Genomic DNA, 21,558 nt, shown 5'->3' with positions numbered 1-21,558 from the left:
AGGATGCCATGAGACTGTCCACCAGACTGAACATGAAAAAAAGCGGTATTCCTTAACTGGTTTTCCCTGAATACACTTTTTTCCCTTTCTTGATGCTATGTAATATATAGAAAGTGAGGGTAGAATAAATAATGAGATTTTTATGTTGTCTTTTTTTCTCTCTTTCAGCTCAAAGATGTTTGGGGATGCCATGAAAATAATTTTCACAGTTCCAATAGTAATTACTTGAAGCTGTACTGCCCTTTGTGGACAAGATCCATTTTACTGCGTGCCTTCCCCTTGCACATGTCCCGTATTGATAACCCATACCTTGTCACCAGGCTCTGAAAGAAAATTCTGTTTATACCTTCTAATTAATATCACATAATTCTAATTGGGACTTCCACTTGTAAGCTGCAATGTATTAATATTCGTGTTGCTATGCTAATTAGCTTTTGGTACTAAGAACAATCTCTATACCCAACAACCAGAATTTTCATTCTGGAATTTCTCTATAATAACATTGGCACGAGTCAGTCTTTCCTGGAGACTCTCCAAGCAAATTTAATTACTGAGGTGTTTAAAAGATCAAGTTATAAAAATGTTTCACCAGCAAGGCAGTCAGTTACATAGTACAGGTACTTAGATCAGCATTATGAAGGGGTTTCAGTGTAATTTCTTGAGCAGTTTTTGAGTGCCGATGTGTTCCACACACAAAAATTTGTTGTTCTAAGTGCTTGGGTATAGAATATTTTATATGAGCTAACAATCCATCGGGAAGAACAAGCACATGAAGAATGAATAGTATATAGCATGAAGCCTTTCCTGGGCCTAAAAGAAAGTATAGTGGTTAGGGCATTTGCTTTGCAGTGGTAGATCTGGGTTAATTCTCAGCATTATTTCCCATAAGGCCCTCGCACACTTCCAGGAGTAATCCTAAGGCACGAAACTAGACGTAAGCTTGGGCTCCACTCAGTGACAAACAAAAACATAAACAAAAAGGAGTTCTCTAAGTTTACACAAAGGATGGTCCTAAAAAAAGTGTGTTCTGACAATATTAGGCTGTTCCCTAACATCACGGTTTTCACCTGTTCCTTAGGTGATCATTGATTTTATAATGTAAAGTTAATATTATTTACTAAAACTGCAGTATAGTCTAAATTAGATAACTCTCCAGTTTAATTGTGAGATGGATAAAAAAAAATGACTGTTAGGTAAAATACATATCTACTATAACCAAACAGCACATATATCTCAAATATATACTTTTTATTGTCATCTTACATAAAGCCACCTATACTTGTTCATTTTTTCCCCTTAATGACTATGAAATACACAATGTTGTGCATGACTGGGTTTCAGTCATGCAATGTTTCAACACCGAACCCTTTAGGTGATTTCTTTTTTTTTTTTTTCAAGGAAACTGAGTGAGTCTTTATTGGGAGAAATGATTTTAACCTTTCCACTAGAATCGTGATGATTAGATTAAAAATCATGTTAGTGACACAATATAGGGTAAGTGTTCAGAAAAGCAATGCATCATATTCGGTTTCTAGAACAAAATATCCCATATTATGTGATTTAAGTATCAGAAGTTTATTTTCTGAGTTATGGAGGCCTGAAATTTAAGATAAATTTTTCTACAAAATTGGTTTCTACCCCTTTCTTCACTTAGTCTTCTCTCTTAGATGTGTATAGACACTTTATTCTCCTTTCAGAAAAACTGCCCATTCACAGCAGATTAACATCCATGTTAATGACCTCATCTGAACTATGTGTTTTAAGACCCTCTCTTCAAATCCTGAGACATTAGGAGTTAGGACATTAGCATAATAATTTGAGGGAAGGGTCAGGGAGAAAATCAAAGAGTTGGAGAGCAGGCCTTCCATACCTGAGGCCCTAAATTCAATCTCTGGTACTGCATGTCCTCTCCCCAGCAGTATTGTGGGCCAAGCATTGCCAGTAGTGACCACTATAAAAAAAAGAATTTGGGAAGACCAAAATTCAGTGCACAGACCAAATAAACGTACTTTTACTTTTCTAAAAAAATAGAATCAGCATACACAGTAATAATTATTAACTTGAAGTCATTAGTAGTCATTATTTTGATGTCCTGTCCTAATGTATAGACCCCTGTTTTTGTACCCATGCCACTAAAGAACAAGAGTAGGACCATCTTAGGAGCAGGAAAAGTGCATAAATGTACTTGTTGCACTTAAAATTATATAGAAAGTATATTAGACAGAATCCTGAGACGTGGATTCCTTCCCAGTTTATTATACATGTTCTATGTGACCTTTACAGTTCAGCTATTAAAAATCTTGATTATCTCATTTTTAAAATACAAAAATCTTAAATAGAATTATGGTGAAATTTCTTCAAGTTTAAGGATACTTCAAGACTTTATTCTTGGGATGGGGTGGGCTGGGTGATTAGTCAGACCCTGTACTTAGGGGCTACTTCTGGCTGTGCTCAGGGGACCAAATGTGATGCTGGGGTTTGACTGCATGCAAAGCAAGTGCTTAATTCTTGCAGTATCTCTCTGACCCCTTGAAGCCTAAGAATTTCAACAAAATGTTGGGATTCTAAAAATAATGAAGACAATAATAACTAATATATGTAACAATGAATTCTAGATCTTTGGTATAAAATTTTATGTTCTCACAATAGCATACAGGTTAATATTATTCTTCTCATTTTTGTTATGGATAAACTCAAATTGCTGAAAAAAATCTAAATAAAGATATAAATCTTGGAAAGAAATAACTGTTTTTACAGTGATGATCTTCCCACATAGGGGCAAACTATGTCACAGTTTCATAATTACATACAGTTAAAAATATCTATATACTAACTGCATCTTCCATGCTTATAAACATTTGTTTTAGATAAAATTATTTTGATATTGAATACATAATATATTCAATATAATTCTAGCATTTTAAATGTGTTGCATTTAATCAGAATATCTCATAATAAAAAACATTGCATCTTTCTCTCTCACCTTTTATATGAAAAATCTAAAAACGTTCATGCTTCCAAGATTATTTCTATAATTACTTAAGTCAAACTTCACAGAATACATTTAGAGATATTTATTTAAAACTATATTTAGCAAGTACGCCATTATCATTATCATAATATAGCAACCTTATAATTTAAATTCTTATTATATATCAATTTGTTCGAGTGGGCCCAGTAATATCTCCATTTTGACACTTGTTGTTACTGTGTTTGGCATATTGAATATGTCACAGGTAACTTGCCAGGCTTTGCTGTGCAGGCGAGATACTCTCGGTAACTTGCCAGGCTCTTCGAGAGGGGTGGAGGAATCGAACCCGGCTCGGCCCGGCTGACTGCACACAAGGCAAACGCCCTGCCCACTGTGCTATCGCTCTAGCCTGCTAGAGAAAAATGATGAACAATGGGAGGACAGTGTTTGTTTGTTTTGTTCATTATATATAGTAATAAAAATTTATTTTGATGTTTATTTAAAACTTTAGAATATTTTAGTAATTTGAACTTTATTGCACAAGCACAACAATTATTGTACACACATACAGTCTCAGAATAATATATAATGACAATGTGTCAATAAGTATATTGCATATTGATTTTTAATATTTTCTAGTCTTCACATTAAGGTTCACACTGAGACAGTCTGAGGGACATATTGTGGGATAGATTTTTTTTATTAAGTGTATCTTTCATAAATCTTTTTGCTTTCTGCGGCTGGAGCGACAGCACAAAGGGTAGGGCGATTGCATTGCATGCAGCCAACCCAGGTTCAGTTCCCAGCATCCCATATGGTCCCCTGAGCACTTCCAGGAGTAATTCTTGAGTGCAGAACCAGGAGTAACCCCTGTGCATCGCTGGGTGTGACCCCCCCCAAAAAAAAAACTTTTTGCTTTCTGGAGCGATAGAACAGTGGGTACGGTGTTTGCTTTGCATGTGATCGGCCGGGATTCCAATCCTCTGCCCCTCTCAGAGAGCCTGGCAAGCTACAAGAGTATCTCGCCCACTTGGCAAAGGCTGGCAAACTTCCCATGGTGTATTCGATATGCCAAACACAGTAACAACAATTTTCACAGCGGAGACGTTACTGGGCCTGCTAAGCAAATAGATGAACAACAGGAGAACAGTGCTGCAGTGCTATCATACTTTCTGGTAATACATAGGACATAGAAAAGCATTTGCTCCACTTTGCTATGTGATATAAGTAAAGTCTTATGAGAAAATATGGCTCATTTCCTGACACTATTAATTGACAGTTACCTGCTTAAATTGGAAATTACTTTTTCTGCTTTCTGATGATTCAACATTGCTAATCACCCGATATTCACCTCTTTTCATCTGCATTACATTCCTATGGTACATTCAAACTCTGCACAGACTATCAGAGCGCACAATCCAACTAATGGTTAGCTGTATCCTTAAACTCCCAAAAAGGAATATCATTTAGCATTCTGCTTTCATTGCAAGAATTCAGTCATTCAAAACTGTAACACCATTTGTGACCTGAAAGATCATTTTCAGTCGTTTCCACAAAATGAACAAAATTTATTTCCACCATTGTTCCTGTTATAAAATATCTCTCAAGAAGAGTAATTTTGATCTAGCACTTTTCTGTGCCCTGTCAGTGACAGCTGCAACCAACACTTCAACTAAAGTATATTTACAGGCAGAAAATGAGACCAGGGCAGGACACGGCTTGATTTTCTTTCTCAGAGTTCTGTTTTCACTCCTGGTAGCCTTTCATCTATAAATTTAGGATATCAGGTCTAAAACTCACTGAAGAAGTATTCACATAATATTCTTATGCAGTTATTTTGAAAGACTACTTTATCTGACTACATATATATCACAGGGACCACACAAATTTCCTTGCTTTCATTCTGTTAATGTTCAGAATCATTAATTCTTTGGAGGGCAGGCATGGAGGTGGAATCAAAACCAGAGCCATACAAGCATGCAGTTAGTACATATTAGTGATAGGTCATATTTGAAACAAAAGTAATTGCATTATGTTTATAAATGTTACCTGATTAGCTATATGCTCGGGTCTCTATGCCTTTTCCTCCAAAATAAAAATAAAAACTCACACTGTGAAAACAAATTTCCTTTTTATGACACTGACCTCCACATAAGACGGACACATACAAGTGAAGAGAGGAAATGTGATTAAACTGTCTACTAAAAACCTTTTAAGGTTCTCATAAAAATTGGATGTGTAGGAAATACTTGGATAATGCATTAAGTGGCAGTGCACACTGAATGTGCTCAGTGTTTTAAATTTTTCAAAAGAGAAACCTATATTTTCTGCCCACATCAACTAATGTTTTCCAGATTTGCACTGTTTACAGACTGCGATTTCTGAACATCCATCCTCATCTTATTTATTTGGGAAAAAAATGTGAATCAATGCACACTTTTTGTAAATATTGCATGGAATGAATGTCGTGTTATACATATGAACACAATATTATACATTATACATCAAAAATTGTCTGTGTAACTTTCTCAGTTTTATAAATACATGTTGCTTTTACTTCTTATTTCATTCAATATTCAAAGATGAACTAACTGCACTGTAGTAAAATCTACAGGATATAAAATTATTCAAAAGTCATATGAGGTGTTTATGACAAAAATATTAAGAATAAGAAACTATATGAATCTAGCCTCTAAGCTCTTCACCCTACTCTGATTTATAAGTATATTGCTGCGGATTCAAGGAAAGGAAGAAAGGGCTTTGGTTAATCAGAGGGATCCTGCTATATCCTCACAGAAGTACAGATGGATATGTTTACTGTGGAATGGAAATGCAGTATATTTAATTTCATTCACTTTTATGTTATTTATTGATATATAGGCATGGGAAGGCAATCACACAAACACACAAGGAATTGTTTAAGTGTGGTCTTACACTGGATATCTAATACATTATATTTCTATAGTTTTCAAGTGAGGCCTAGATTGAAATGCTTGCAAAGCAAAAGCAAAAAAAAAAAAGTTAGTGCCTAGCATCTGGCATGACCTGTCTGTTTTGCTGCATGAATATTATTATAATGAATAAGTTTTCTTTATCAATTCTTTAGCATAGTTGTAATCAGCAAATTATTCAATTAAGGTAATTATAATCATGTTCTGAAGATTTTTGAGAAACAAGAAAATATTCTTTTAACCTTCTCCCCACAAATATTTGACTATCAATGTGACACACAGTGATGATAGAACTTATATTTGCAATATTAAGAATGAATGCGTACTTGAATATATGTTTTTGTATGTATGTAAATAGGTATGCATATCTCCTTCCCTTTATTTGCATAAAACAAGGAAAGAAGCATATCAGAGATCATTAAGGGGGATATTGGTAATTAAATTGGTATAGATATTAATATTGTGATCATAACAAAAAGAAAACCGTAGAATCTCTCTTTCTGAACATCTCAAAGAATAATTTGTGATCTGTCTTTCTTGAAAGAGTACCAGGAAGCTTGATTCACAGGATGCTAAGCCTTGAATAAAAATCTTGGCTCTGCCAATTTGCTAGGCATTTAATATTAAAGTAGATTCACTTAGTATTACTGTGTCTCGGTTTCTTCCTCCTTGTTGATGTTGCTAAAACACAACTATTAAACTCATTTCCTATCTTAAGTAAGTTTAAAGAACTAACTTTCTAAATCTTTTGGGCATTTGAATCTAAATTTTTTTCTAACCTATATCTTTCTAAATATGAACTCAGATAAATATTCAAAAACTTCATAGGCATAGGAACACAAAGCCAAAAAGGGAAATAAGAGTTTTGTTAATAACCTCCTTACTCCTACTATCAGAAGATAGGTCACATTGCTCATTTTGGACGGTTAAGAAACTAATAATTATTTCCTTAGGCCTCAAACTTTAAAAGTCTCATACACAAGTTATACAAAGTATTAAAATAATCTATGTATTAGGTATATTCTATGATATATGAGAATTGCATAATAATACATATTTACAAGCGGCCAACATGGCCGACCCGAGTTTGATTCCTCCGCCCCTCTCGGAGAGCCCGGCAAGCTACCGAGAGTATTGGATATGCCAGACACAGTAACAACAAAGTCTCCAATGGAGACGTTACTGGGCCCGCTCGAGCAAATCGACGATCAACGGGAGGGCCTTTACCTTTACCTTTATCTGAGTAAACCTATAAGCTTCTTATGTTATCTCTTACAAAAATAGAATATAGTAAAACCAATATTTGCATCTGAGGACAATAAGAGTATCCAGAAATCCATTACTAGAAAATCTAGTAATTTGTCAAAATTTAGAAAACATCCAGTTGTTTAGATATAAAATAGTTTTGCTATGCCAAAGAAATATAACTATGTTAGAAATTTTAATATAAATATTTAAAATACTTTTTGGGTTACTGAGAAACTTTTTCTTTAATCTATATGAATTACATTTAACTAATATAGCACTTCTAAAAATGTAATACTTATTTTAAACTATCACCTAGAGAAACTCAGTACTTGACAATTTCATAATAAACTAACAATGCTATTCTGTTTTTCTAGGTCCTGGTCCATTTCATCTCCAATTCATTTTTGCAATTTGTTATGAATCTTTAATTGCAAAAAAAAAGTTCTCTCTTTATAAAGGACTTTTCTTAATAATATGTGATCTAAAGTGCCTTTTATCTATGACATCAGCATATTTCCAGCATTGTTAAGCAAAAGAGTATGAAAGAATTTGTTTAGAGAAAATCAGTTTCTCAGTTTCTCAGCAAAGTAAGATAAGTGACTATTTTGCAAAACTCAACAGGAAAGATTAAGATGGCTCGTCAACAGTATACATTATCATGTTGTAGGTGGTATTCTTTCATAATCAAAATAATACAGCCAAATTTGGCACCCACAGAGAAAAACACTTTCAAGATTTGGTATTGCTATAAAAGTAAAGTAGATTTATTAGACCCTGCTATCTAAATTGGGAATAAAAATGCCCTAGTTGGTTCATAGATTAGATTTATAAAAGTGCTTTACTCAACCAAGGGTAAGAGTTATGTGCAGTTGTTGTTTTCCGGTCAAGACAAAATGTTTAGTTCTCTCGTGTAGATCCTTAGCAATTTAAGTATTAGGTAAAAAAGAAAGAAAAATGCATCATCAATAATATCTTAGAATCCTGTAAAGTATTTGGGATTTTATAAATATTATTTAAAAATTGTATTTATTTGCCTCTGTTCTAATTATACTAATCAATCATGACATCTTTGCATATGAAATATTAAGAGCAGCTTGAGACATGGCTCAGAGGTAAAGCATATGCCTTGCATGCATGAGGTCTAATTGATTAATATATATTAATATATAATATATATATATTATTTATTATATAAATAATGGCAAACAAATAAACAAACAAGTAAATAGACAAACAAAAATCACCATCCACAGTCAGAATTCTGTAATACAAGTCAGTGAAAAAAAAGGGCGGACAAGAAATTAATTTTAGTTAAACTATGAAAATGGGACAAACTTAAAATATTTTTTGTCTCTAGGGGCTGGTGCAATAGTACAGCAGGTAGGGCATTTGCCTTGCACACAGACAACCCAGGTTTGATTCCAAGCATCCGATATGATCCCCTGACCACTGCCAGGAGTAATTCCTAAGTGCAAAGCCAGGAATAAACCTTGTGCATCACTAGGTGTGAACCCCCCCCAAAATTACAATTCCCATTAAAATAATTTTTAAATGTTGCATTTTCTGAGTTGACAACTTAACAGTATTTTTCTTTTCAAATTTCATCCTGTAAATGTTATTTTTATTTGTTTGTTTTGGAGCTACATAATTCAGTGCTCAGGGATCATTGCTAATGGTGCTGAGTGGACCATATCATATATGGTGTCAATTTAAAAATTAATCTAGGTATGCTTAGGGAGAGATGTCAGTTAGAAATTGAGCTCCCATTTGATCTAGCAATACCACTCCTGGGAATATATCCCAGAGAAGCAAAAAAGTATAGTCGAAGTGACATCTGCACTTGTTTGTTCATTGCAGCACTCTTTACAATAGCTAGAATCTGGAAAAAGACCTGAATGCCCAAAACAAATGACTGGTTAAAGAAACGTTGGTACATTTACACAATGGAGTACTATGTAGCTGTTAGAAAAGAGGAAGTCATGAAATTTACATACAAGTGGTACTACATGGAAAGTATCATGTTAAGCGAAATGACTCAGAAAGAAAGGGATAGACATAGAAAGATTGCATTCATCTGGGGAACATAAAGTAACAAAATAGGAGACTAACACCCAAGAATGACTGAGATTAATACCAGAAATTTTACTCCATGACTTGGAGGTCAGCCACACATGCTAGGGAAAAAGGGAGCTCAGATAGAGAAGGAAGCACCAAATAAAGGTTTTTGGGAGGATACACCCAGGATGGGAGAAGCATGCTGAAAGTAGACTATAGACCAAGCACGATTGCCACCCATTGCCTCTTTTGCAAACCACAACACCCAATAAGAGAGAGAGAACAAAAGGGAATGCCCTGTCACAGAAGCAGGGTGAGATAGGGGGATGGGGGTGGGAGAAATACTGGGATCCGTGGTGGTGGGAAATGGGCACTGGTGGAGAGATGGGTATTTGATCATTGTATAATTGAAACCCAAGCACAAAAATTAGTAAGTCTACAACTGTACCTCATGGCATCTCACTAATAAAAATTAAAAACAAAATAAAAATTAAAAAATTAATCTAGGTAAATATAATTGATAGGCTGAAAAATGGTTCTTATAAAGTTTCTGTATATAGAAACAGAAGACCTAAATTCATATCTGAATTTTAATAAACTAGGCATTAGAGAAATGTGTGTATAGTTCAAAAATATAACAATGGAGGCAACAATGTATTTAGTTTAGTTTTATTAATTTAATGTATTGAGGGTAGATTTTACAAAGTAAATGTTAATATGCTTTTACTTTGTTTATGGTGCTCCTTTGGTACAAAGTTACTGTCACTCCTCTACCACCAAAAATGCTCCAGGCTATCTCCTAATGCACTTACTAGAAGTAAACATTATTTACTTGTAGTTCACTTCTTAATTACCCCTACCCACAAATCTACTGCTTAGTAATCTGATTTTTGTAATCCACAGCAAGGTGCTATCATTGATGCTGTTTATTTCCTGAACATACTTGCATTAGCCTTATAATTTATTTGAAGTGAAGAATTAGATTTTTCATTCTAGTTTCTGCCTGCTGCTTCAACTCACCTCTCAGTTCCACGAGAGCATCAAATACATGATTCATTTACTATCTTATATACCTCACACCTAGTCATCAAGAGAGTCTATATTTTTTAAATAATTATGCAAATGATCTATCAGATTGGGCAGAATAATGCATGTTTCAATGAGCTTTAAGTTGTAGCAGAACTATTCGACTCATCAAGAACATCTACCTCATTTCTTAGTGCAGATAGAAACACTTATATAGGTTCTAGCAGTACTTGGAAGCCATCAGGTCATATTCAGAGATTCTGGGATTTAACTCAGAGTGTCATGCATTCGAGGCATGAGCTGTAATTACTTGAGCTATCACATAGTTTCAGAATCAATGTTATCACTTTTCTAAGGAGTAGATATTTCCCTCTTCTAAAGAAGCCGCTATTTTAATTTTCAGGGGAAAAAAAGGATGCAGTGACTGGAAATCCTCAAGTGCTAAACAAACAATCATGTGCCATAAGGAAAAAGAAATGGGAAAAACATCCTAAAGTTTGGGGCTTCTCATAGATTATGATCATAGTTACAGTGTTGAGATTTAAAGAAAACAATTTTCATTACACAGCATGTCAAAGTAAAAGTATATTTAAATGCCATTGAAGTCAAATGCAATGAATTTTACAAGATACAATCATCGATTAATTTAGCTGCAGTGTTTTAGACAAACTTTTACGGATATTATATTCATAGGTTTTTTTTTTTTAAATAAAATATCTTGACCAAATTCTGTTTCAAGCAGTAAAGTGCAGCAAAGCCTATAAAACTGGAGCAGTCACAAATCAAAATGCAATCTTTCCCATGAGTTTGTTGCTTAGTGATTCCAATGTTCTCTTCGGTAATTCCTAACTTTGTGCAGAAAGTAAGTACTGGTGTTGATGCTCTGATTTAAATAAAAGAATTATTTTCTTATCTTCTATCCCTCTCATTTTATTTTTTATCTTTTTATTTTTCCATTTTGGAGGCCATATCAGGCAGTGGTCAGAGCTTATTTCTGGATCTAAACTGAGGAATCACTCCTGTAGGGCTCAAGGGATCATGTGGGGTTGTGGGGTACAAGGCTAATGCCTTACTTGTTATAATATAGATGCAGCCCACTCTTTCTTTCTCTTTGAACACAACCTTAGCATCATTGAAAAAGTGGACGAGAACATTTTTTTCTGTTAGATTAGTATAACCACTTGTAATAAAATTTTGAATAATATGCATATATTTATAGGCATATATTAAACTAGACTACTAAATACCTATGCTAATTAAAATATGTAATATTCTTTCACTTGAATTTCATTTTCATTAACAAGATTATTCTAAAAGAAATGTAGAAAGGACTTAATTATATATTCTAATTTAACTGTTGAAACATCTATTTTTTCAAAATTGAGATATAGCATCAGAAAATAAAAAGTGAAAAGTGAGATTTGTTCATTCATCTAGTATATGGTGATATAATTTTATTTTGCTTGTTTGAGAATAATCACTTTTTCCTACAAGTTATTTTATAATTTAACTTAAAGTTGTTCAAAATTTACTTAGCTATATCTATAGTTAGACATTTTCTTTATAAAATTTATGCATGATAATGTAATCATGAAAAAATTTAATCCTTCACTGACATTTTAAAGTAATAGATACAATATTTGAAAATAGTAAGTCATGTTCAATAATAATTCCAAGTTCAAATTGTGTTTAATAAGTAATTTTTATATATAACTTAAAATATATAGTCCACAAAATTATGAATTCTATTTTGTTCATAGGTATTATCATTTAATAAAGATGTTTAAACTCCCATGTGATAATTATCATATTTAATGATGAATTTAGAAATAAAATAAAATAGCATAATTTTTCATTTAAAATGAAAACAAAAATTAACATTTTGAATAAATTTCACTGATATTTGACTATAAAACTTCTATATGTAAGTAGTACCAGGTACAGTTTCAGATAATAGTGTTGATTCATAAAACTGAATCAGGGCCCAGGCAGATAGCTCAAAGGTCTGAAGCACATAATTTGTATGTGGGAGTCATAGCTTTGATCACTAGCACAATATATTTTCTTGAGCACTTTAGAAAGTAATCTATGAGAGGCCCCAAAACCAAATAAATAAATAGATCTATAAATCAAAAATTCTGGGAAATGGGAGAGATCTAGTGCATTGTTTCATAGTATTAATCTTTTTAGCTTAAAAAATACCTTCACGCTAAAAATTTTAAATTTAATGATCTACAGATATAGGTAACAGATAAACTACAAGGGAGCCCAGATATTTATTCAGCAGCATTCGGTACCTTTCAGAGAGAATGGTTTTAAATTAAATAAATATAGAAATTGGTAGAATGTGAGAAATAAAATTTTCTCCCTAAAGTAGGGCCTGATAAAAGCAGAAAATTTGATTCTCCCCTTACAAAAGAATGTCTCGTGCTTGATAATATTCAAACCAAGAAATTGACTCCCTATCACCCCTCCCCACCCTTTCCTCCCACCCCCAGCCTTTAAACTCTAACTAAAACATCAGCTCTTTTAGTCCAAAGAGCTAAGACAGGATGCTACCTGCCTTGCATGTGACCTTTCATGGTTGAATTCTGGCACTGTATATGTTTTACTGAGCTCAAGAGTGATCTCTGAAATAAAGAAAAGAATAGGCTCTGAGTACAGATGGGTGAAACCTAACCCCCACCCCTCTTCCGAACAAAAAAATATGGTCTCTCTTGCATGCTGAACGTAGTCTATAGAGAGAACATGATTGCCACCCAATGTCTCTTCTGCAGACCACAGCAGTCAAAAGAAGAGATAGAACAAAAGGAAGTGCCCTGCCACAGAGGTGGGATGGGGAATGGGAGGGGTGGGAGGGATACTGGGATTGGGGGGGTGGAGAATGGGCACTGGTGGAGGGATGGGTACTCGATCATTGTATAACTGAAACCCAAGCACAACAACTTGTAAGTCTACAACTGTACCTCATAGTGTTTCACTAATAAAAAAAAAAAAAGAAAAGAAACATATGGTCTCTCTGGGTCTCTCTTCTGTCAGTCTTCAGATTGCAACTGAAAAAGTGACTCTCCTGGGCTTCTTGATTTATCCCAAAGAATGGTTCGGCAGGGTGATACCATTTCACCGAAATTCTTCAGTGCCTCCCTCGAGAACATCATGTGACGACTGGAATGAGGAGGACTGGGAATGAAGATAGACGGTCGGCAACTACACCACCTCCGCTTCACTGATGAAATTGTTCTAATCACACCAAACATCAGCCAAGCGGCACAAATGTTGGCCAACTTTGACCGTGAGTATGGAAAGGTTGGACTATAGCTAAATCTCATGAAGACAACGTTTATGAGAAACAGTCTTGTTCCTGATGTTCCATTCACTATCAACGGGACGAACATCTTCGAATGCAACAGTTATGTGTATCTAGAAGTACAGAAGTCAACATGCAGATGACCTGGCACCTGAGTTGTACAGGCGGAAGAGAGCTGCTTGGAACACCTTCAAGAGCATTGAAGAAACAGCTAAGAGGAAGAAGAACCTCCAGTTCTGGGCACATCTCTTCAACTCCACTGTTCTTTCTGAATTAACATAAACCTCAGAAACCTGAGCTCTACAAAAACAGGGTGAGACCGCTATTTGGTTCTCCCAAACAGGATTCAAAAGAGCTCTGCTTAGAGTATCACGCTTCACTCAAATGAGAGAAAGAATCTGGAGTTCCAACCTCCGTCGATGGTCAAGAATCAGGCAGACTGTCTTGTTTGCCAAGATGTCGAAAATTAGATGGGCTGAACATATAACACAATTTGAAGATGACTGCTGGACTAGAGCCATTACCGACTGGATTCCATGGGACGTCAAAAGATCCGTGGCTGCCCACCTATGAGATGGCCAGACTTCTTCGTCAAGACCCTGAACGATCAGTTTGAGACTGTTCATGTTCCTAGAATGAGCAGATGCCATTGGGCTACACTAGTACGTGGCAGGGATGAATGGAGACACTACTGGTGCTGTCTCGAGCACATTTATGAGTAACAGGATGTCAAGTGATCAAGTGGTCAAGTGACCCCAAAAAATGGGACTTCATGACATCCACCATTGGGTGAGAATATTCCTTAAGATAATGTATTTTTCTCATTACAGTTATTTTCTCAAAAATCTTAATCAACAGAGATCAAATGGAGATTATCTTGTGAAGGCAAAATATTAAAAAAGGATTTACTTCACCAATAAAAATTTTACTTATGGGAGGGGGAAATTTTATTTGGAGGTTGCTCCAATACCTCTTACCTCAAGTATAATATATAAAATGGGGGAAAAATGATATGTGCATGAAGTTCAAAGTAGAATGTACAAAGGAGGAAAGTATTTTTGTACAAAAGAATTATCTATTTATTGCAAATGGATATTGGGAGGACTTTAAAATACTGTCTTTTGTCCTATATGTGTAGGAAACTGTTAATTAAACTGTGTCAATTAAAGAACTACGTGTAGGGGCTGGAGTGATAGTACAAAAAGTAGGGTGTTCGCATTGCCAAACACCTGGGTTCAATCCCTGGCATCCCATCACTATATCACTGTCATCCCATTGATCATCAAATTACTAGAGCAAGCGCCAATAATATCTCTATTCCTCCCAGTCCTGAGCTTTTAGCAGCCTCTTCTTACTCATCTTTTCCCAATGATTGGAGGCTCTTTCAGGGTCAGGGAAAGGAGACCTATTAACGTTACCGTATTTGGCATATCAAATACGCCACAGGGAGCTGCCAAGCTCTCCCCATGTGAAAGGAATACTCTCGGTAGCTTGCCAGGCTCTCTGAGTGGCATAAATGGGTAAGAAGTGTCTTATAATGTGTCAAGCGGCCATCTGGAAAGTAGCTTGAAGCGTGGCGGTGGTTGGGCAGTGGAGGTTGGTTGCCGCGGCTGAGTGCCTTGTGGTGGGGAGGACTCTTACCAGCCCCACATGGTACCCAAATGAGTAGTAATTACTGTGGGCAGAGCTAGGAATAATCCCTCATCATTGCTGAGTTTGACCCCCAAAAATCCAAAAAAATAAATAAAGGACTGCCTTTTGTTATTAAATTGGAGGTATTTTATGTCTCTGAGCTATTTGTTCATTGATTAAATCTAGCCAGTAATACATAATCACAGTTAAATTGTGTTTACTATGTAAATATATTTGAAGTAAGTCACTGCATGGCAGTGGGTATTCGATATATCTTGTATTGCAGCATAACTTTAGTTTCTTCTTTTTAAGTTTAAAATACTTAGAGACAGACAGAATTAATGTATCACACGTGATACATTATCCATGGAGTCAATCACAACATTTTTGACATATTTTTGACTTTTAGAAATTAAAATCTGTCTTTGCATCAGTTGGAAATTATTTGAGTTAACACTGCAATAAGACCAAAAGCACAGAATTTTTCAAATTATACTACATTTGCAAAAAAAAATTTCCTAAACAAATGGATTCGTTTTGCAATATATATTTCACAAATTCACATAGAATAAATTGTTTATAGAAATGATATACACTATTTTGAGTATAGACTATTTAAAAACTGAACTTTAGAAATGGTCAGCCTTATAAACTTATTGTGGGCCGTGATGAGACCCCAAGTTGCCACTCACAACCGGTTCCTCCTGCTCCTGACGGCCATGATCCCAAAGACACACAAACCAATCTCAGGACTCAGCGGCTTTTGGCAGAAATCCTTCTGAACTGAAAATTAAGCTACAAACTCATGCCACTCTGCATGGGAAAGGGCATTGTCCCTTCCGCCTTTTCCCTTCAGCAGCAGAATGGTGACCACTATCTTTCAGAGCCTATTGGACAGGGAGGTATGAGCTTGTAGTGAGGAGACAGGCGGGGCCTCTCAGGATGGGGGGTGGAACTAACCTCTCTTCCCGCCCTGACAAGTCCCGGTGTTACCACCAACAACTGCCTCCTCCGGCTCCTGAATGGCCATGATTCTAGAAGTACACAAACCAATCTCGGAACCCAGCTGCTTTTGGCAGAAATCCCTCCGGACTTAATGACTAAAATACCAGAAATCCAAAATTGTGAGACAGCTGTCGCTGCCGCACAACATCATGTGCTCTTCATTAACAGTAATAGAAAACAAATTTTCTAATGATGCCTTTTCAGCAGATCTGATTGTTGGGGGGAAATTCCAAATAATAATGGTGGGTCTTCTGTTGAAAAATTGAATGTAATCAAAGTAGAGAGAGATTAAAGTGGAAATCATCTGCCACACAGGCAGGGGGAGGGTTGGGATGGGGGGGTAGAGTGGTGTTCTTGGTGGTGGAACATGTGCACTGGTGAAGGAATGGGTGTTTGTTCATTGTATGACCGAGACTTAAACCTGAAAGCTTTGTAATGGTTCTCATGGTGATTCAATAAAAATCAATCAATCGATAAACAAACAAAACATTGTGAGTTTATTTATGTAATAAAGATTTTCTTGGTAAGACAAGATGTCTAGTTATTTTTAAAATTGAACTGATGCTTTGAAACATAATATTTCTATTCCAAATAATTAAAAAATAAAGAAATTTTGGGGCTGGAGAGATAGCACAGTGGATAGGGCGTTTGCCTTGCACGCGGCCGACCTTGGTTCGATTCCCAGCATCCCATATGGCCTCTGAGCACCGCCAGGAATAACTCCTGAGTACAGAGCCAGTAGTAACCCCTGTGTATCACCAGGTGTGACCCAAAAAGCAAAAAAAAAAAAGAAAGAAAGAAGAAAAATAAAGAACAACAAGGACAACTACACAAACAATTCCCTAAAACAAGACAGAAAAATTTTAAAAAATAAAGAAATTTTATCTATTCTTTATGACTTCTTATTTAAAGTTATCTCCAGTGTATTTTATTTTAATGTATTGATCAAGAATACAGTATTTCTCTATAGAATGGTTCATTTGGACAGGAGAAAGAGTTGAACTGGCTGTGGATATGTTTCACATAGGAAGCCTGAGTTTTACCCCTGGCACCAAATAAATTCTGAGCACAAGGAAGTGATTCCTAAGCAGAGATCTGATTATACCAGGGTGTGTTCCCACATACACACAAAGGAAAATGAGTAGATAAAATCACTTCTCTTCAGTAAAGTATATATTTATTTTAAGATTAACTCTAATAAGTACTTTGGTCTTCAGAATATGTTTTAATAAAAAAGACTTTGGACTGAAGCAAGTTTGGAAGAAAGTCTGAAATGTCTGTATGCAAAATATAAATTAGGATAACATGCATTATGTGTGGGTTATATCATAATACTATATCATAACATTATATCATAACATTATACCTTAACACTATATCATATCATAACACATATCATAACACATTATATCATAACATTATATCATAACACACTAGTCCAGTGGTAATGCATCACATGTTTAATGTGTTGTCATAATTATTAGACAAAGTTTAGTGCATTGAGCAAATTGCAATGAATGTAGAATACTAATGTAGTATTCCTGTCATGCTCAACACAGAATAAATAAGATGCATGATACAGATTGAACATGGAAGTAACTCCATAGAGTTATACTCTTTAGTTAAACTTTATGAATCATCATCCAGCCATTCCTTCGTCATTCAAGAATAGCACAATTTTGCACTATTCTTCTTGGAACCATTCTGGATGACCTCACAGATCATGCCTATGCATATATCTCATAAAACCAAACTGTATGCTCTGCCTTTGCAGCTTAATAAAGTGGACATTTTGAGACTATATAAATAGAGTGATGAAATGGAATATGACTGAGCCTCAACCAGCAAACAGATCAGGGATTTATTCTGTAGGTTTTAATGATCTGCTCTTCCTTGGACAGTTTGAATGTACATTTTCAAGCTTCTCTAATGTCAATTTTATTCATTCTAGAAGAAGATTAAGTTAGAGATTTTGGAATTTCTAAAATTGAAAAGAAGAAAGTGACAGTCAAATATGAAAGCTGAATTTCTTCATTTAAGTGATAGAATTGGCCTCCTGCCTTAATCCACAAGTGTTTGGAGTCAAGTGTCAATATTCTAGAGAAATAGATAAAATGACCACTGAAGTAATGAGTTAACAAAGCCGGAGAGTAAATCTTGAATAAAAAAAAAGGCAGCATAACTAATCAGTGAGGTTTTCCTGCTGAGTATTTGATATCACCCTCTCCTATCAGATATTTTTAATGGAAGGGGGAAAAACCTAACAACTTTTAATTAATCTTATTTGATCACCTAATATGAAAAGTATTGTCACCAGACAAAAAGAGGAGCACTGTGCTGGTTTAATCACCACTTAATGTTCATTGAAGGCAGATCTCACAACATGTATTAATAATGCTTTTGGGAAACAAGTAAATCATGTTGTCACCTTTATGTTACAAATTGCCTGTAATTTCACTATAGTATGTTTTTGTTCTCTTGCCAAGTCATGCATTCTATATCTATCTTCTATCACGCAATGTGCATTCATAGAATTAATTATAGGAGCTATTTTAGCCATAGGCACAGTTGCCTATTTGACTTGAAACAAAGGGATAGGTTTAATAAATGCTACTTGGACGTTCACTCCGAAGTTTCTAGAAAAGTAGATTAGCAAGTAGAAATCACAGAAAACTGTCATTTCTCTACATTGCTGCTGCCAATGTTTTTCTTTTTCTTTTTCTTTCTTTCTTTCTTTCTTTCTTTCTTTCTTTCTTTCTCTCTCTCTCTTTATCTTTCTTTCTTTCTTTTTCTCTTTCTTTCTTTCTTTCTGTTTGTCTGTCTTTCCTTCTTTCTTTCTCTCTTTCCTTTTTTTCTTTGTATTATTTTTGGTGAAGCAAGATACTTTTTATTGAAACTTACTAAGAAAGAGATGATGAACAGAAAGGGGGAAATGCATGTTGAGGAGAGAAGGCAGGCTTCTCCAGAGTGCAAGCTGGCAAGCAAAGAGAGAAACAAGGCATATGTGTGCAAGAGATAATATGGGCTTGACCAGCAAGCCGCCATAATCTATGGCAATTCTCATTGCATAAAATTTTCTGTTTACTAACTTCATAATTTTGAAATTACATAAGCATTACCTTAGTTAGACTCAAATAAAATTACTCTGAGTATTTGGAAACTTTTTGGAAATAGACATGTCACATTATAGCTTTCAGTGGAAACTCCCACAGATTGACTTGGAGTTCCAGCCTTAAAGATGTGTATACTTGTCCATATATGCATTTCTTCTTTGTGATCTAAAAAAACTAGAGTGACTCTAAACAATTATTTTTCTGGCCTCTGAAGGAGAGCACTCCTGTAGTGACTCAGTCCAGTGGCAGAGCCACAGCTGGATGCTCAGAGATGCATATGACCATCAGGGCCATCGATGCTGTTTTTGGGAAAAGTCTGGCTGTGCTCGAGTTAGTTCTCTGGATAGTGAGGATACAAGGCATGCATTTCACCTCTTTGTGCTCTCTCTTTGATTCCCTGAACAATTTTTCTAGCTTATGAACATAGGAATAGAAGACTCTAAGCAATTACTATGGTTTGGCAAGGAGGATATAAAAAGGCTAGAGAGAACCTGCTTTGTATGGCACCAGTATGGGCTTAAAAACTTGCCTCAAATAATATAAAAGTGTGATATTCAGAAACTGAGTTCTTGCTTTCCTGTGTGAAAGTCTGCAGAACTCTGGGTCTATCTCTTTAAAATTTAAAGAATCAAAAATTTTATTCTTATCAATGGCAGGTTTGGATAAAAATAATGATTTTATGTCTATTTCTTAGGGCTATTTTGAGAATCCAATAAAATAATGACTATTAAATCACTTAGAAAATCATTAAGCAATATTCAAATGGTGCGTATTATGATTAATTCAAACAGTTCAAAACCACAATACTTTCAGCAACTGATTCATTTTTATATCTTGCAAAAAATACGTGTCAATAAATGACTTGTATATTTTACATGTAATGTTTTTACCTTAATTCAAGTCTCTCCCTAAGTTTAAAGTACTAAACTTTTAAGTTATACTTTTTATAATAAATACAAAATTTTAGCAAAGAGATTCTGAGCAGAGATGATCAGCTGAATATATAATATACTGCTCATTAAACATTAGTATGATTAAAGCAAACTGAAGAGCAAAAAATTAAATAATCCATACTTTTATGGATTTTTTATGTTTATCGGCTATCTTCAAAATACTATATAAGTATTCATATGTAGTATCCATGAAAATATAATATCCTATGGCTGAGTGTTTAATAGTAGCAATGGTAAAAAACAGAAAGCACAGCAAAAGCCAAAAATATAGCAAGCTGAATTAGAACATATTATGAAGCTAGAGAATCCAAGGGTCATTGGAATCACAGTTATAAGGTCGTCATGGATTTTATGGCAAAAATACCTCTACTTTTATATTTGACCTTACTGCAAAGGTCTATATCTTTTAGAAGTAATTCCTAATGGGATTTAGGTAGCCCGAAGGGAATAATATGTAGGTAGTATGGATCTTTTGAGCACAGGTCCCAGGAATGATACATCACTACAAAAGAAATTAGCACGTACTGTACACAAAACGCAAGCTCAATAACTGTGCTGTGTTTTTGGCGCATTTTTAAAAATCACAATTCTGAATTGTCTTCTTTCACTTTAAGACAAGGGGGAGAATAGTTTGAGAGTCAGATTGTAGAATAAGTAACATAGCATGTTAAACAAGTAATATTGACTAGAATGATATTAAGACATAGAATTCATGTGTGCTCAATTGAAATCTTTTTAGCCTAAAAGCAACTCCTTGGTGAGCAGTGGGTTGTCATGGCAGCGATATGCAAAGACCAGAATACTGAAGGTCAAATAGCACATATGAAATGCTCATGCAGTGAAAGGAAGATGGTACAGAGGCTAAGATGCTTGCCATATGCTAGTCAGTTAGGTTCATTTCAGAGCATGTCATATGGTCCACCGAGAACCACCAGAAATGATCCCTGAACACGGAGTCAGGAGTAAGTTTTGGCTCAATGTTTTAAAATTATATATATATATATTTAATAACCTATAATAAGAGATGAAATAAGTACAACAATATGGCCCAAAGAGAGAGTACAGTGAGTAGGGTACTTGCCTTTCATGCAGTTGACCAAGATTTGATCTGGTCACTGCTTCTGTTTCACTGATCCACACCATGAGTGATATCAGAGCACAGAGTCAGAAGTGAGTTCTGAGAACCATTGGGTATGGACCAAACACCCATCTTTCCTTAAATAATTGCATCAATGCTTAAGTACTTTTACATATTGTTAACTAACATAAAGAAGTAATCCTAATGATAACAAATTAA

At 35.0% G+C, this 21,558-nt stretch overlaps 1 protein-coding gene across 8 annotated transcripts in view; it reads right to left on the bottom strand.

Moving 5' to 3' along the window:
- Positions 1-21,558, bottom strand: part of PCDH9 (protocadherin 9) — a 1,028,937-nt gene that overhangs the window by 663,345 nt on the left and 344,034 nt on the right. For 2 of the 8 annotated variants that reach the window (XM_056110067.1, XM_056110070.1), the window contains exon 3: positions 1,871-1,951. The exons of the other annotated variants lie outside the window; for them this stretch is intronic. In XM_056110067.1, coding sequence (XP_055966042.1) covers positions 1,871-1,951 — 81 coding nt within the window. The remainder of the gene's footprint in view (positions 1-1,870; positions 1,952-21,558) is intronic. 8 annotated transcript variants of the gene reach the window in all.

The sequence above is a fragment of the Sorex fumeus genome, unplaced genomic scaffold, assembly GCF_029834395.1.
Source record: "Sorex fumeus unplaced genomic scaffold, SorFum_2.1 ptg000008l, whole genome shotgun sequence".
Taxonomy (NCBI): domain Eukaryota; kingdom Metazoa; phylum Chordata; class Mammalia; order Eulipotyphla; family Soricidae; genus Sorex; species Sorex fumeus.
Note: the sequence above shows the minus strand (reverse complement) of the source record. Positions and strands in the feature narration are given on the sequence as shown.